The 15,090-nt window shown below is 38.7% G+C and overlaps 1 protein-coding gene across 2 annotated transcripts in view; it reads right to left on the reverse strand.

Moving 5' to 3' along the window:
* The window catches only part of LOC119719147 (polypeptide N-acetylgalactosaminyltransferase 13-like), a 37,297-nt gene that overhangs the window by 20,085 nt on the left and 2,122 nt on the right, over positions 1–15,090 (reverse strand). Inside the window, exons 2-3 of one of the 2 annotated variants that reach the window (XM_038188472.1) lie at positions 2,784–2,953; positions 1,598–1,766 (exon numbers count right to left, since the gene is read on the reverse strand). In XM_038188472.1, the coding sequence (XP_038044400.1) occupies positions 1,598–1,766; positions 2,784–2,953 (339 nt within the window). Of the gene's footprint in view, positions 1–1,597; positions 1,770–2,783; positions 2,954–15,090 lie in introns of both variants that reach the window. The other variant, XM_038188471.1, reaches the window with a different exon arrangement.

Raw genomic sequence — 15,090 nt, forward strand, 5'->3', positions numbered from 1 at the left:
ATTCACGAGTCAGCCATATTGAATTGAAAGTTTAAGGTAAAATTTTTAATTCTGGAACTTGCGAAGAGAAATGAAAGCAAGTTAATTTATAATAAATTCCAGTCTGCTTCAATAAATAATTCAAAATTTGTAATTAAACATTCCCTAATGTTTAAAGCCATACTTTAAACAAAAATTAAAGTAAACTAAGGCTGCATTGTGCCTGCATAAATAGTGTGGCGCCATCCCATTCAACAGTTAACAATTAATGAAATACATTCAGGGAACTCGACAAAAATGGCCAACTCCTGAATAAGGCCCATACTTTGTAAGTACAGCCAGACCAACACAATTTATGACCCCTTAAAAAAATCACTGTGGCCAAACAGGAAAGTGTGATGCTGGCCATATTCAACCATTTGCTCCTGACGAAAGATGATTTGTTTTGACCTCGATTTCGAGGAGATTTAAGAGTTACGAGTAATTTGCAGCTGTTAGCTACTAGATTATAAACTTAGGGTTTATTAATTTTGAGTTTGATAGCTCACGTTATTCTTGTGCTGTTTTCATGGGATGTAAATTACATGTAGCTTTAAAAATGCAAGTACATGTATGTATTGGATCACTTCGCACTCAAGTCATGGGAAACTGCAAATTTTGGCCAATTAACCCTTGTAAAATCAGGATTGCAGAAAAAAACATGTACAACATGTACAAACAAACTCAATGTTGTCAGAGAATGAAGACAACAATATGCTTGTGGGCCTACAAGTACAACACTACACAACCACTCAAACCAAAACAACATAAAACTTTCTCCCAAAAAAGTAAACAAATCCTGGGGAAAAACATGTCCAGAAATCCCCATAACAGTAGCCCCATTCATTATCACTGGAGCGTGTACTCAACAGCACTCACAATGCACAATCCCTGTGTCTGATCCCCTGTTTAGCGAGGTGCGAACTCTTAGCACCCCTTGCACCCTATTGATAACCCCCATGTACTGGAGGTGTGAAAATTGAAGTGTCAATAGCCCCAGGGTTAGGGTGGTAATTAGATAGGAGGGGTGCATGGTAGGGGGGGGTTAGGGGTTGTTTTGGGGTGATGTTTGTTTGGGTCATGTCTGGGTACTTCAGCTGTGGTCAGACATCCTTGATTTAATTTGAAGGGTGTGTGATTTAATTAGGGAGAGACTGACAACAAGCATGTAAAGTGGGAAAAAGGAGGGGGGATTTTTAGATTTGTGTTGCAAATTTAGTAGATAAAGGGATATCACGCAAAGAGCTTAATTTGGATAAGCCCTTCAACAACAAAATTTCATACAATAAATAGATACAAAAACATTTCTCTCACAATACCAACATTTTTGTTTACATCTTTTTTTGTTTTGATAACATCATACAGTTTGGCAATGTCTTGAAAAAGAAATCTACAATGTCCCATCAGGGCCACCATAAATGAAGCAACCTTCAACATAATTTCAGAATTTAACTTTAAACAGATGAGCCTAAAATGTAGTTGCAAGTTTATTTTCTTTTTAAGATGGCAATGAAAGTCTTAAAACAAGGGCACCGACATAAAAAAATGATATAAACATCAGAATTCCAGCATACCATACCAGTGTGTGTTAACCTCGCAATGCGAATCAAGGAAGACCAGCACCTCTCCTAAGGCTTCCCTCGCCCCCTCCAGGCGGGCCTTGGCAACCCCTTCCCGTTTAGTGGTCTGCACCAGCTTCACCTTGCTGCGCACCCGGCGAGGGGTGGACTTGAGTTGTTCCACTATGTCTACTGGGGGTGAAGATTGAGATTCAAGAGGGGAGAGGGTTGGTATTTAATAGTCTTGAGTTAATTTGATGATTGATGAAGGCAGAGATGGCAGCAAGACGTTATGGAATGCCTCGTTAATTCCACCTGTCACAGCTGTATACACAGACTTGTGCTCCCTACAAGTTAGGAGAAAATGTCATAACCTTCAAGGTGACGGTTTCCCAGATGTATTGTGATTAATGCTTTGAGTACACTTTTTGGGTCCTACTTATTCATTTTCAATCAAATGTTCTTATTTTTTCGAATTTCTGGATAAGAAGTGTTCACTGTCGGCCATTCACATGCTTGAGTCAATGTGTGCAGTCTTAAAGGGAATATACAACATTTGCAAACATCGAAAAATAAAAGTACCAAGTTTTTGCGAAATACCTTAATAGGATGTTGGTAAATGACAGTCTAAAGCATCCTGTAAAATTATGGCACCTGGTATACTGTCATTTTCAAGAAAAGTGGTATTTTTGTATCAATTTCCAACGCTGATCGGCCGATCAGCGTTGGAAACAACTGGCTTTTTTTTCAAATACTGGACCCAATTGACCATTGCACTTGTTTGCAATCGATTACAAACCTATGAACGGGTACGAGCCAGCTAGACTGGTTCCCTGACCTTACAATTCCCCAATGTATGTAAACTGCTCTGTTTCTTCTTATATAGAGTCAGGGAACCAGACTACAGGAAAATGATCGTTTTTCTTGGTTTTTATAGCATTTTCGAACCCAAAACCTCCAAAAAGTCAGTGTAACTATATTTGCTATATATTTCTAACCCCCCAATTCCATCCATTTCTGAAAATTACAGCAAAAGCAAATGATGTATATTCCCTTTAACGTTCGTCTTTACGAAATGCATGCTGTTCTCCAACTTTGTCACAAATTATTTCTTCACCTTTGCAATAACAAGAAACAAGTACACTCTTTTACATCACATGAGTTCAACTTCTCTTCGCCATTTTAAAGGCAATTTGCTCATCTTACCATTGTCACTGAAGTCGTCCACTAAAATGATTTCTTTCAGCAGCGAGGGCGGGCTTCTGTTGAGCACGCTGTAGATGGTCCGTAGTAGGGCTGACCACACCTCGTTGTAAAATGCTATGATGACTGTGACCGATGGGAGTGCTGATAGGTGGTAGGCGACATCTTTACACCTGGGAACGGAGATGGAGGAAAAATGATGGTGCCCAATTATACAAACACATGTAAATGATATTAAGTTATTTGTTGAGGTTCAGTTGTTGGCTCAGTCAAGTCCTCGCGATGGACACAAGACCCTGCAAGACCCTGCAAGTCCATCACAAGTCCTCCACTCCCAATTCAACTCACACAAGCTGTTCAAATTGAGCTTTGACAAAGGCTTGCCTTTGCAAATGTTCAAGGGATCTTACTTGTGACTGACTGTGATTTGACTTGTGACGGACAGCGGTTTGACTTGTGATGGACTGCGATTTGACTTATGATGGACTGCAATTTGAATTATGATGGACTGCGATTTGACTAATGATTTGACTTGTGATGGACTGTGATTTGACTTGTGACGGACTGTGATTTTGCTTGTGATAGACTGCGATTTGACGTGACGGACTAGGATTTGACTTGTGACGGACTGAGATTTGACTTGTGACGGACTGTGATTTGGCTTGTGATGGTCTGCGATTTGACTTGTGATGGACTGTGATTTGACTTGTGATGAACTGAGATTTTACTTGTGATGGAGTGTGATTTGGCTTGTGATGGTCTGCGATTTGACTTGTGATGGACTGTGATTTGGCTTGTGATGAACAAGTTTATTTCAACTGTTTGGCCGCTGGAAAAGGCAGGGTCAACATAACGGTAGGAGCACAGAATTTAGAAAACCTTATGTTTAAATTTTCTTAAATTTCTAAAATAAATCCTGAAAAGTTCTCAAAATTAGGTCCTAAAGAATGTTGGTCTTTACATTATTTCATTCAATTTGGTAACTGATTTTTTTTTCACGTAAAATCAGCATACTATATTTTGGCATCACTGATCCTACATTTTTCTCACAGCTCAGTCTTGAAAATGAGTTTGACTGTCGTCACATTGTAGACCACTACATGCAGGCTTACCAGTTAATTCTGTGCCTCTAAACCCGGAAATTCAAAACAGAATATCACTGACAATGGGTACTAGAACTAATTTATAAAATATGGTGCATTAGGCCATGGGCTTGCAGCATTAGGCAACTTAAACCCTTGCCCTAATTTGCCTGCTTCCCTAGATCAAACCTTTTTATCGCTTTTGCCGACAAGAGGTTTTCATCACAGTTTTATTTTGGGCTTACTGTACCGGGTATCTGCTCTACACTTAGAACTCAAAATAACTTAAAGTCTAGAACGACAACAACACCGAGAAAAAAAAAAAAAGTCATTTCTAACATGTTTCTAACAAACAAGTAATGAACTCCGTTGTGCAAACAAACATGAGCCGGTTCCCTCGGGGTGAACCGAAACCCGAGTCCCCGCCATGAAGTAAAACTTCCCCAAATGTGGCGAGTCGATTGACCGGTATCCGGGGATAACAGCAGGCTTCCCTGATCCCACCTTCCGGCACTAAGGTCTATATACAGCCATAGCAAGCCCCTACAAATTGCTGACAAACACACGCTTTCAATGAGGGTTTGGAGCTGTTTTCGGCTAGGAAATGTCGGGCGCAGTCGCAATGTCACGTTCGCCACCCAGTGAGAAAAATAGCATTCTTGTACATGGACTAAGTAAAAGTTTTAATAAGGCATATTTTGGGTACATGTACTTTTTTTTTGGTTAGGAACATTTCTCCTCAAATGTACACTATTAACAATCAAATGGCACTTCACTCTTTCAATTCAATTCAGTTCACACAAAGCTTACAACCATAATTGCTAAGAGTTACAATACAATGTATGTTTATGTACAGAGAGTGGCAGATAACAAAAAAGGGACTTAAAATAAGGAACAAGAAGAGTTGAAGTTAAACAAACCCTTTTGTACTTAAAACTTTCAAGAACCCAAACTCAAAATTAACTGTGGCAGCCGGGGCTGAAGACATACCTTCCTAAAGTACAATCCTGCAAAATATTTGAAAACCTAATTTTTTTTAAGGTCTCCAATGTGTTCTACAATGTCATGATGTTATTTCTATGAGGGTGCTGTTACTATGATGTCGAGGCCAACTTTCTTTTCTTTTCATTTTTAATTCATAATTATTTTTTTTAATTCATGCATTTGCAATATACCGGGTATTTTGCAAAAAAAATATTGTCAATATAATTGTCTTTTAAATTGCTTCCAGTTGTAGAAAGGGTTACATCTCCTTACGACACTATTGGGTATCGGCAAAAGAGTCGAGAAAATTGAAGAATCCATCTGAACCTTGAAGCCCGGGGGGGGGGGGGGGGGGGAAGAAAAAAGTGCCTGCTTCCTTCATTGTGTCAAAATGCCTGGACGAGAAACTATTTTTTTTACTAAAAAGCATGCAATCACACAAAACTGCAAAACTGGGCCAGCAATGTTTCCCATGATGCCACCTGTCGTTGACTGTGGCTCGTAAAAAAAATCCCTTTTTATTTGGTACCAAGGTCAACATGTACAATTTTCTTATTCAGTCTGTAAACTGGGAAATCAAAAAGGAAAGGTGCCATGCGGTGAGGTTGGGCTCAAGACCCCATGCCGCGGTTGGTTGCGGGTACATTCTTCGGAATTTGCTTGTGTTGCAGAAAGAAAAAAAGTTTGGGAAAAGTGTGAAATGTGACGCTTGTTTTCACAACGGGGAATTCTTTCAGGACCACATTTATCAACAGCAGGGCGAAATTTCAGGAAAGTTGGTGGCGTGGAAAACAGATTGTTAAGAAACAATCTGAATATTTTTCCAGGAGTTACATTGTGTACATGTACGTTGCGGCATTCAAAAACATGTAGGCCTACATACCTTATGCCAAATTGGACATTCGAATGATCCCCCACTAATTTTCTAAACTTGTTCACAGTTCAAAATAAATATGCTGAATGCCTGAAATGAAATTACGTGAACCCTAATCTGAACAAAAGTCCAGGGTCCAATTGCAGGCAAAACTTCAATCTTTTTTTCAAACTTTAATTTCTTCTTTTTTGGGTGCTCCATTCAGCAAACTGATTTGGAAGTACTCTAGAGACTAGACTATTAAAATACCCTAACACAAGAAATAAATTTAGGTTTATTAGACAATGCAACTTTAAAGAACGTAAATTTCATTTTCTTAAAATTCAAGCTTTAATATAAATTTGTGTTTACTCCAGGCAACACGAATCTGAACTGGCAGCCAAATTTTACTCAAGACTACTCACTTGAAAAGATTGGATTTAAAAATTGACCTCTGATCGACAGCGAACTTCACCAAACGGAACATAAACAAAATGAATGCGCCCCTTTAATTAAATAGTATCACATTGGGTGTGTTGAACGAACGAGGAAACTATTAATTTTCCTTGTTTAGCTGTACCGGTACCTCCAACCAACGTATGTAAGTCAGCCGGGGTTGAGCAAGTCTGTTTACCGAGCAAAGGGTACCAGTCATAGCGAGCAGTTTGACCTATTGACCCTTGCTTTTGTTATTGCAGCACATGAATTGGGTTACATTCCGCTCATATCTAGGCTAATGCGCTGCAGTCACATTATTTTGGACGGCTCAAAATTGCAGGAGATTTAGGGGGGGGGGGGTTCGACATTCACAATACTTAACAGAACCACATTAATAAAACTGAGCTAGAGATGGGGTAGGGGTGGGAAGAGGGGGTGAGGTGAAAGTACCGGTATATCAGACACTAAAACTTCTTGTTCAAAATGAACCAGCAATATTAATTTTGAGCTAGAGTGCTAAATTTCTGCACTAATAGAGGGAATTTTACAATTTACATAAATTTTTGTAACTGACTAAGCAGGGCCCAATTTCACGCTTCTGCTTACCGTTAGCAAAAAAAATCGATGCTAACTGCTGGTATAGCAAACAATCGCCACTAACAATACCGGTAGTAGAAAATTCTACGCTTATGAAAATCTTAGCGTATTTCACGGATTAAAAAAAGTTGCTTATGCACATAATGTACATCCCATAAGTGAGAATTCTGTGCTTACAGGGTTAGCGCAGATTTTCTTGGCTAGCACTTTCAGTTCACAGAACGAGTCAAGAAAATAGGCAGCCTAATGAATGCCAATTATTCTAAGTACCTGGACTATAGACTATACGATGGAATAACAAGCCCGCAGCGACAAGAATAATTGAATTTGTTCTGACATTTCAATGGCCCAGCTGAACCACAGCCCGGGTGCGATATTCATAGAACCCAATTTCCACTCGCCGCTGATTGAGTTTCAACGAGGGGAAGTATTTTTAATCCAGATTAAATATTACCGACAGAAGGAGAGAGGGGGGGGGGGGAGAGAGGGGACTTGGGCGACAGGAAAGCATGACCTGGGTTTCACCTGAGGAATTTGAGACTGCGAAGGAATTTATCCCAGACAACCTTTTGACTGCTGGGCAATATGCAGAGGTTTCTGTAGACGTGCTTTTGTTATTTTCAGTTTTTTTGTTTTGGGTACTTTTTTTTTATAACAAAACTGGCACAAAAGATGTATTAAAGGGTATACATGTACATCATTTGCTTTTCTTGTAATTTTCAGAAATGGATGGAATTGGGGGGTTGGAAATATATAGCAAATATAGTTACACTGACTTTTTTGAGGTTTTGGGTTCGAAAATGCTATAAAAACCAAGAAAAACAATCATTTTCCTGTAGTCTGGTTATCTGACTCCATATAAGAAGAAACAGAGCAGTTTACATACATTGGGGAATTGTAAGGTCAGGGAACCAGTCTAGCTGGCTTGTACCCATTCATACCGTAGGTGTAATCGATTGCAAACAAGTGCGATGGTCAATTGGGGCCAGTATTTGAAAAAAAGCCAGTTTTTTCCAACGCTGGTCGGCCGACCAGCGTTGGAAATTGATACTAAAATACCACTTTTCTTGAAAATGACAGTATACCAGGTGCCATGATTTTACAGGATGCTTTACACTGTCATTCACTGACAGTCCAGCAAGGTATTTCAAAATGATTTGGTAGTTTTATTTTTTGATGTTTGCAAATGTTGTATTTTCCCTTTAAAAATGTATTGTGTGACTAAATATGAAGGATGAGCAAATTCATGAAATTTCAAATAACTTCCAAAAGCTGAACCGGGCCTTTCTATTCTTTTTGCTGCTTGTTCCTTTTCCTATTTTTGTGCTTCCTCAGTAACATCTGGGCTTTCCTTACCCTAATCAACTCAAGTTTTACATTCCCTCTAACGATGCTTAATCAGCTCCATATTTTATGCCTCTAGTAGATAACCCTGTTTTTCATTCAAGTGCTGTCACCGAAGACAAAAAATGAATTACTTCCATCCCAGGAGAACATTCAGGGGTCATGAAAGGTCCTTGGGCAAGACTTGGGCAAGCACACACACTGGCAATTTATATCCTCGCATAATTTGCCATTCTGCTGTAATGTGACACAAACAGTTTCCCCGAGTCCCAGTATGACTAAGAAATCAAGCTGCAATTTGACATATCTTTCGGGAGTTGGAAGAAAGACACTCTGTCAAAGAGGCTCAGCTGATGGTGATGTCAAACGGAGGAAGAGGAACTGATTAAGATCGATGACAAAGATGAGAAAGGAGGCATGGTGTTCTGATTGTGATCAGAAGTTGAAAGCCACGACCAATACACAATTGAAACTGTCTTGTTTTTGATACATCGAAAGAATAGGCCTAAAGTTTAAAAGACATAGCGAGTACAGGGCATTTGTAAAGTTCTTTTTGGCATTTTAACCTACTGACACTTGCATTTTTTAATACACTGTATAACTTTGTATGAACATCCTTGATGACTCAAGAAAATCATTCATTGCTGAAGCAGTTTGGGGCGGCACAGGGCGTAACAGGCAGGGCGGTTTGGGGCAGCTTGAGGCAGTACAGGGACTAAAGGTTTGACCATGCACACTGCACAAAGCATTCAAACATTTCAAGGGATCAATAAGTCAGATTTAAACTCGAAATTTTAGCCGGCGCTAGCTTCAGCTAAAACAAAAATGTCCTTTTCTTGCTTGGCAAATTTATGTGCTTAAAAGCTACCTTTAAGTGAAATTGGACCCAAATATTAAGATTCTGTTTGAAAATATTTAAGCCTAACTTATTTATCAAACTGAAAACATGTACAAACCCCTTCTCTTTGTGCAATTCACTGTATTCGTAAACGAATTGTGCCCCGTGAATATGGGATGGTGACTGCGCACGTTGTACAAAATACCACACACTGCAGCTTGTAATTCATAAAAGTTAGATGTCATTCAATGAAAATGACCTCTGTAGGAGCTGAACTGAAGTTGTTTTGTTCGCAAAGTTTCCGCTTTCATTATACTGACAGCTCAATCAATCAATTTGAGAGTTTCCTCTGATGGGTCGCAAACTTTCTGCCTTTTGTAGATTCACTTTATTGGTGTAGCCTGGTGTAGGCCCATCAGACTTTACTTTGGTTTATTGTGATTAGGTCAAACTGCATAAATGCTGGCTTCACGGAAATAATTAATTTGAGATTTTTTTGTTGGTTGCTTTGGTTTGTCATTTGGGGGTAGGGAGAAGTTGGAATATGGAAGCCGTAGGACCAGTTTTATTATAAACCCATTTAGGCAAAGATTAAAATACATGACAATCAGGGGTTTTTTTTTGCAGAAAGCAAACTACGGTAGGTACCAGTAGAAAGGAATACAATGACCCGGTTTGGGAGAATTTGCGGAAATACTGTGTGCAGCTTGACTAATTCTACAACTTCTACAAGAGCAGTGTGGTTCTGAGAAGTACATGTAGGATCTTTTCTGATCGTTTCAGGATTCCAATATTTAGAGTTTAGGTATTTTCCTGATGACATTCAGAACGTTTTGACCTGAAACATCAAGCTGACGCCCAATCTCAGAACAACACTGCTTCTTTTTCAGGTTTTTTTTTATCCCGATCTATAAGAATGTTGAAATTGCCAAGACAACTAAACATGTAAGAATACTTACTCTAATTTCTTTTTTTATTAATCCAGAAACCCACAAAACTAGGGTTTAAAGGAGAAATCACAGTAAAGTACCTCTCTCAAGAAACTTCACACACGAACGAGAATTTAAAGTTTGAGCCACTTTTGACTCTTATGAAAAACTTCAAACAAACCACAACAAGTGTTTGACTTTTCACCCCTTGAACAAAACATAAATGGGGTTTGCAGGGGTCAAAAGTTCAAATCCTGATCCTATGTTCAACATACACATGAATTTTTAAAATAAATCCATGTGTACTATCACCTGTCCCATTTTTTTAAACAAGCCTGTCATTGCAGACCCTTTCAAACCCAAACCAGTAGCATTAATCTTCTCCGCTATCTACACAGCCCCTTCTTATTGGATCATACCAAAACGCTGTCAGCGATAAGCAAGTACAGGTATAATGCTCTGTGTTTGCTGAGCTGCCCACTTGTAGATAAAAAAGGGCCCGTTAATGGCACTGTGTCTGGTGGTAGGTTTGGACTTGTTGAAAGAAGAAAAGTCTCTGGTGTGAACCAACTCTCCACACCCATGTCCAAATAAAGACATTAAAGGGAATGTACATCATTGGCTTTTGCTGTAATTTTCAGAAATGAACTATTTGAGAGGTTAGTATAATAGATCAAATATTGTTACACTAACATTTTTGAAGTTTGGTGTTCGAAAAGGTTGGAAAAACCAAGAAAAACAAACATGTTCAAGTAGTCTGGTTCCCTGACTCCACAAAAGATAAAAATGGATCAATTTATAGATGATGGGAAATTGTAAGGCAAGGGAACCAGTCTAGCTGGCCTGCACCCGTTCATGAACATGTAACCAATAGCAAACAAAATTTGGACTGAAAAAATGGTAAATTTGGAGCAGTAGTTGAAAAATAGTTAGGTTTTTCCAACGCTGGTCGGCCGACCACCGTTGGAAATGTTTACAAAAATACAATTTTCTTGAAAATGACTTCACACCAGGTGCCATTATTTTACAAGATGCTTGAGACTGTCATTTACCAACATCCTAGTAAGGTATTTCGTAAAAACTTGGTAGTTTTATTTTTCGATGTTTGCAAATGTTGTATATTCCCTTTAAGTACTGAAATAAATGCTTGTGAATATGTTAACATACATGCACATAATAGTTATGCGTATGCCCTTACCTTTAACTGTACTCCACCCAATTTGTACAAATATCTCCTAAGCAGAAAATTTTGCTTGGACTTGTACGCTGTTACTCAAAACCAGCCACTGGCAATCAACCCATTAACTCTCCTATGCAACCATACATTCTGTGCCAAGTACATGTAGTCCTTTCAGTCAAAATCAAAAACAAGCGACTGTTTTCAACATTAAGAAATCCCAGCCTACCTAAAGCAGGATTGACTGGCTGTGACTGTTTACGTAACTTGATACAGCTTTGCTTTGACTCCTGGTGAGTGATAAAACAGCTGTGACCACCACTTGCCTGCTTTGTCTGTTGACCCAGTTTGACTAGTAACAGTGCTTGCTTGACTGACTGCTAGTGACTAGCCTTTGTTAAAAGTATAGCAAGGGAAGTGGAAGTGAATTTGGACTGTCTGTGACTGTTTAAATAGCAGGAGGTTATAGCATCATGCCTTTTACTCTTTGCACTTCACAAAACTGCCCTTGCACTTATGATGTTAAGGATCAACAGGGAACAAATACAAATTAACACAATGTACTTCATAATGAGCTAACAAACACGAATTGATGTTGTGTATGATCAGCAAATGTGTGCACTTCCAAGCAGCTCAATTGGAAACTCCATGAATTCATATTGGTCTTGAGCCTCCTGAATAATTTTAATTGGCAATAGATCGATCTATTGCCAATTAAAATTCTTACCAGCATGTAATTCTAAAAATTTGGTCCGGATAAAATGAGACAAAGATATACTCTGAACTTCTGAAGCCAGTGCAGCACTTTGGTGTCTTCAATGAAGAATATTTGCACAATGAATCATCCTCAGTGGAACCAGAACGGTGGGGATGTAACAGAAACCGAAACTTGTCTCAAGTCTTTGTTTGTTCTTAGGATCAGTGGCATCACCACAGGCACCATTTGCACACTGCTGTGCTACCAATTACCATACTCCCCTCCCACACAAATTTTATCAGACTGTACATGCACACATATACAGCAACATACCGGTACTTATTGGACACCCGAATGTGCCAACTGATACCACATACCATCTCATGATAAAAATGGAGCATGACCGATAATTTAAGCCCCAAAATGAAAAGATCTAAATTTACATTTATATTTACCTTTTTTTTCAAGTTAATTTACATATATGAGAATGGAATTTATAATTCTAGAAATTTTTTTCTTTATCTACATAATTTTCTTTCATTCAGTTCACTGAAGAAATTTTTAGACATCTAAACAAAAAAGTTTAAAATACGGCCAGATCATATAAATACCGGTACATGCACACTTTATTAATCTAGAATATTTCCTTTGTTTAAATTAATCAAACAATTTCCATTGTCAAATAAAAATTGTGCTCAAGACAATTAACTTTTTTAAAATAATTATTTCCCTTTGTGGTTCATTTGAAAATTTGTAATAAAAAGCCGTATCCTCTTTGAGTGATCCCGTTTGCTATTTCCCAGGTCTGTATCGTGCCTTTGGGCGTGATCCCTGACTGCATTGCATACACTGTATGTATACGGGTTTATGGCCTCTAAGTAGTGACTAGCGCCCCTTGAGCAAAGATATTGACGAATTGGGGAACTGCCAACATGGGGCTGGATAGCTCAGTTGATAGAGCACCAGAACGGTAATCCGGAGGTCATAGGTTCAAGCCCCGCTCCAGTCAATTTCTTGTTCACATTTTCAATTAAAAAAAAATAACTGTGGCTTTTTTGTGACTGTTTTTTGATTCCCACCAAAAAAGTCTGGCTTCCATGTTTATGTGCCCGTTGTTGAAAAAAAAGTCATCCTTGAAATTTGGTGAACTTGAATCCTAAGGTCAAGTCCCACATGTACTTTATCTATTCCAGTCATCAAAGCCACAATTTCCTGTATTTGTGGTAGCAATAATACCCTTCTGGTTTCTGTTTTCCTTGTTATGATAGTGATGTGTGCCGAACAGCCTACACATTTACTGGGTTATATCATAGGAATCGACAACTGAAAAACAAAAAACAAACTTGGTTCCTGCACAACTGTGCAATGTCAATATTTGAGCTCTCGAGTTTGAGCACTGTAAGCCGATGAGTAATAAATTGGAATGCATGTGGGGCATCTTTATGGGAGATAAGATTACGCTGAAAAGCTGTTCAATTTATAAGATTATGATTAAAGTCGTAAGATTTTTGAGAGGTTTTTTTTTCCATTTGAAGGAAATAGAATCATTACCTGTGGAAAGCTACTCCAATAACCCTACCCCAAACTCCCTCCCGCCCCCCAAAAAGACACTTCAAAAATGTTTGCAGGACTGAGGAAGGTACAGGCCAGCCACTGTTTAATGAGAGTGTATTAATTACCCTTGAAACTTGGTATGTACAAAGAGTGTGCCATTGGGTTCCTTGACAGTGATGGCTGTTGCAGGATTGAGGAAGGTAGAGCCCAGCCACAGTTAGTTTACACAGTTAGTTTAGACTTTTTTACTATTGACAGTTAATGAGTTTCCATTGGGTTTGTGCACATTTGATGATTTTATAATGTTGAGGATGCAAAAATGCCTTCGAATTTAATGTAGGGAAATTCAATACATGCAATTCCAAGGAGCGTATAGGCTCATTATACATGGCCCAATTTCATATCTGAACCAGAACTTATGAAAGTTTATGAAACTAAATGTATGATTCTGCAAATCTCTATTTGGGGAACAGGGCAATTCCACAGTTACTCACGTTACATTTTGATGTACTTTTGAGTTTCCTTGGGCTGTAATTACCTTACTGAAAAGGTTTAATAACTGTTATCCCCATGGTAGACCTAGACCTACCTAAGCATCAAAGATGACATCCAGAAAATGTGTTATGTATGATAAACAAGACGCACAAAATCGGTTACTCACGTTACGGGAGTAACCGATTTTGTGCGTCTTGTTTATCATACATAACACATTTTTCTAAATGTCGTCTTTGATGCTTAGGTAGGTCTAGGTCTACTCTACATGTATCTACCATAGGGATAACAGTTATTAAACCTTTTCAGTAAGGTAATTACAGCCCAAGGAAACTCAAAAGTTCATCAAAAATGTAACGTGAGTAAACGTTGAATTGCCCAAAAGATTTCCACAAGCGAGAGAAAATAACCAAAGGAAAAATTAACTGCCATACCGGTACATGACATTGAGACAATTTATAGGATGCAGAAAAACAAGTTTGAACATGTCCTGCTGATGGACAGGGCTGCCTGGAAGGAATGCAATTCACATTAATTCCCACCAACAATCCCTACAAAAGGCCTTCTCCCCTGAAGGGACACCCACCTATTTGACTGACTCTTAAGTCTGACCAAAGATTTCCTCCCATTATCCCCAGGATAATCCTGATAGATTAAGTCTGTGAAAAGGGTGGTCAGTGTACCCTGAATGAGCGCCTTTAAATTTCTGGCAGATTTTTTTTTTTCCCCCTTTTTGTGTGTGTGTGTGTGTGGAGAAGACCAGAGTTGGACAAAGCAAGACCATTTAGGGTAAAAAGTGAATCATTGACCACAACAGAAAGTCTCTCGTGAATGTAGAACTATGTTACCCTCCACACAAATATATCACTGATGGAATTTATTCTCTTCACTTTTTAAAAATTGGTAGAACAAAATAACCTGTAAAAAAATGCTTTTGTACTGCAGAGGGCAGTACACTGGCAGAGGGTGAAATTGTGGTCAGACTTTGGAAATTTTCGACCATTTTACCCATTTTTTTTTTCTGTGAGCAAAAATTAATATGCTCAGTCACATTTTGCACCTTAAGTGCCCTTTGAGTCTGAAGTCAATGACGGAATTTTGAAAGTCTGATTTTCACAGCTCAAATTGAAACTGCTGGTTAATTGCCTGGGCAGCTTTTTTTATCACATTTCTCTCTGTGCCATAGTGTTAGTCCATTGATCATACATAGAATTCTTCACCACCAAAATTCACCTGCTGTGAAAAAAAAACACTGCTGAGTACTCTATGAAAACAGATAGCAACACACACACACATGCGCGCATAAGTTTGCTAGACTAGGGATC

Source organism: Patiria miniata, unplaced genomic scaffold, assembly GCF_015706575.1.
Source record: "Patiria miniata isolate m_02_andy unplaced genomic scaffold, ASM1570657v1 HiC_scaffold_8, whole genome shotgun sequence".
Taxonomy (NCBI): Eukaryota; Metazoa; Echinodermata; class Asteroidea; order Valvatida; family Asterinidae; genus Patiria; species Patiria miniata.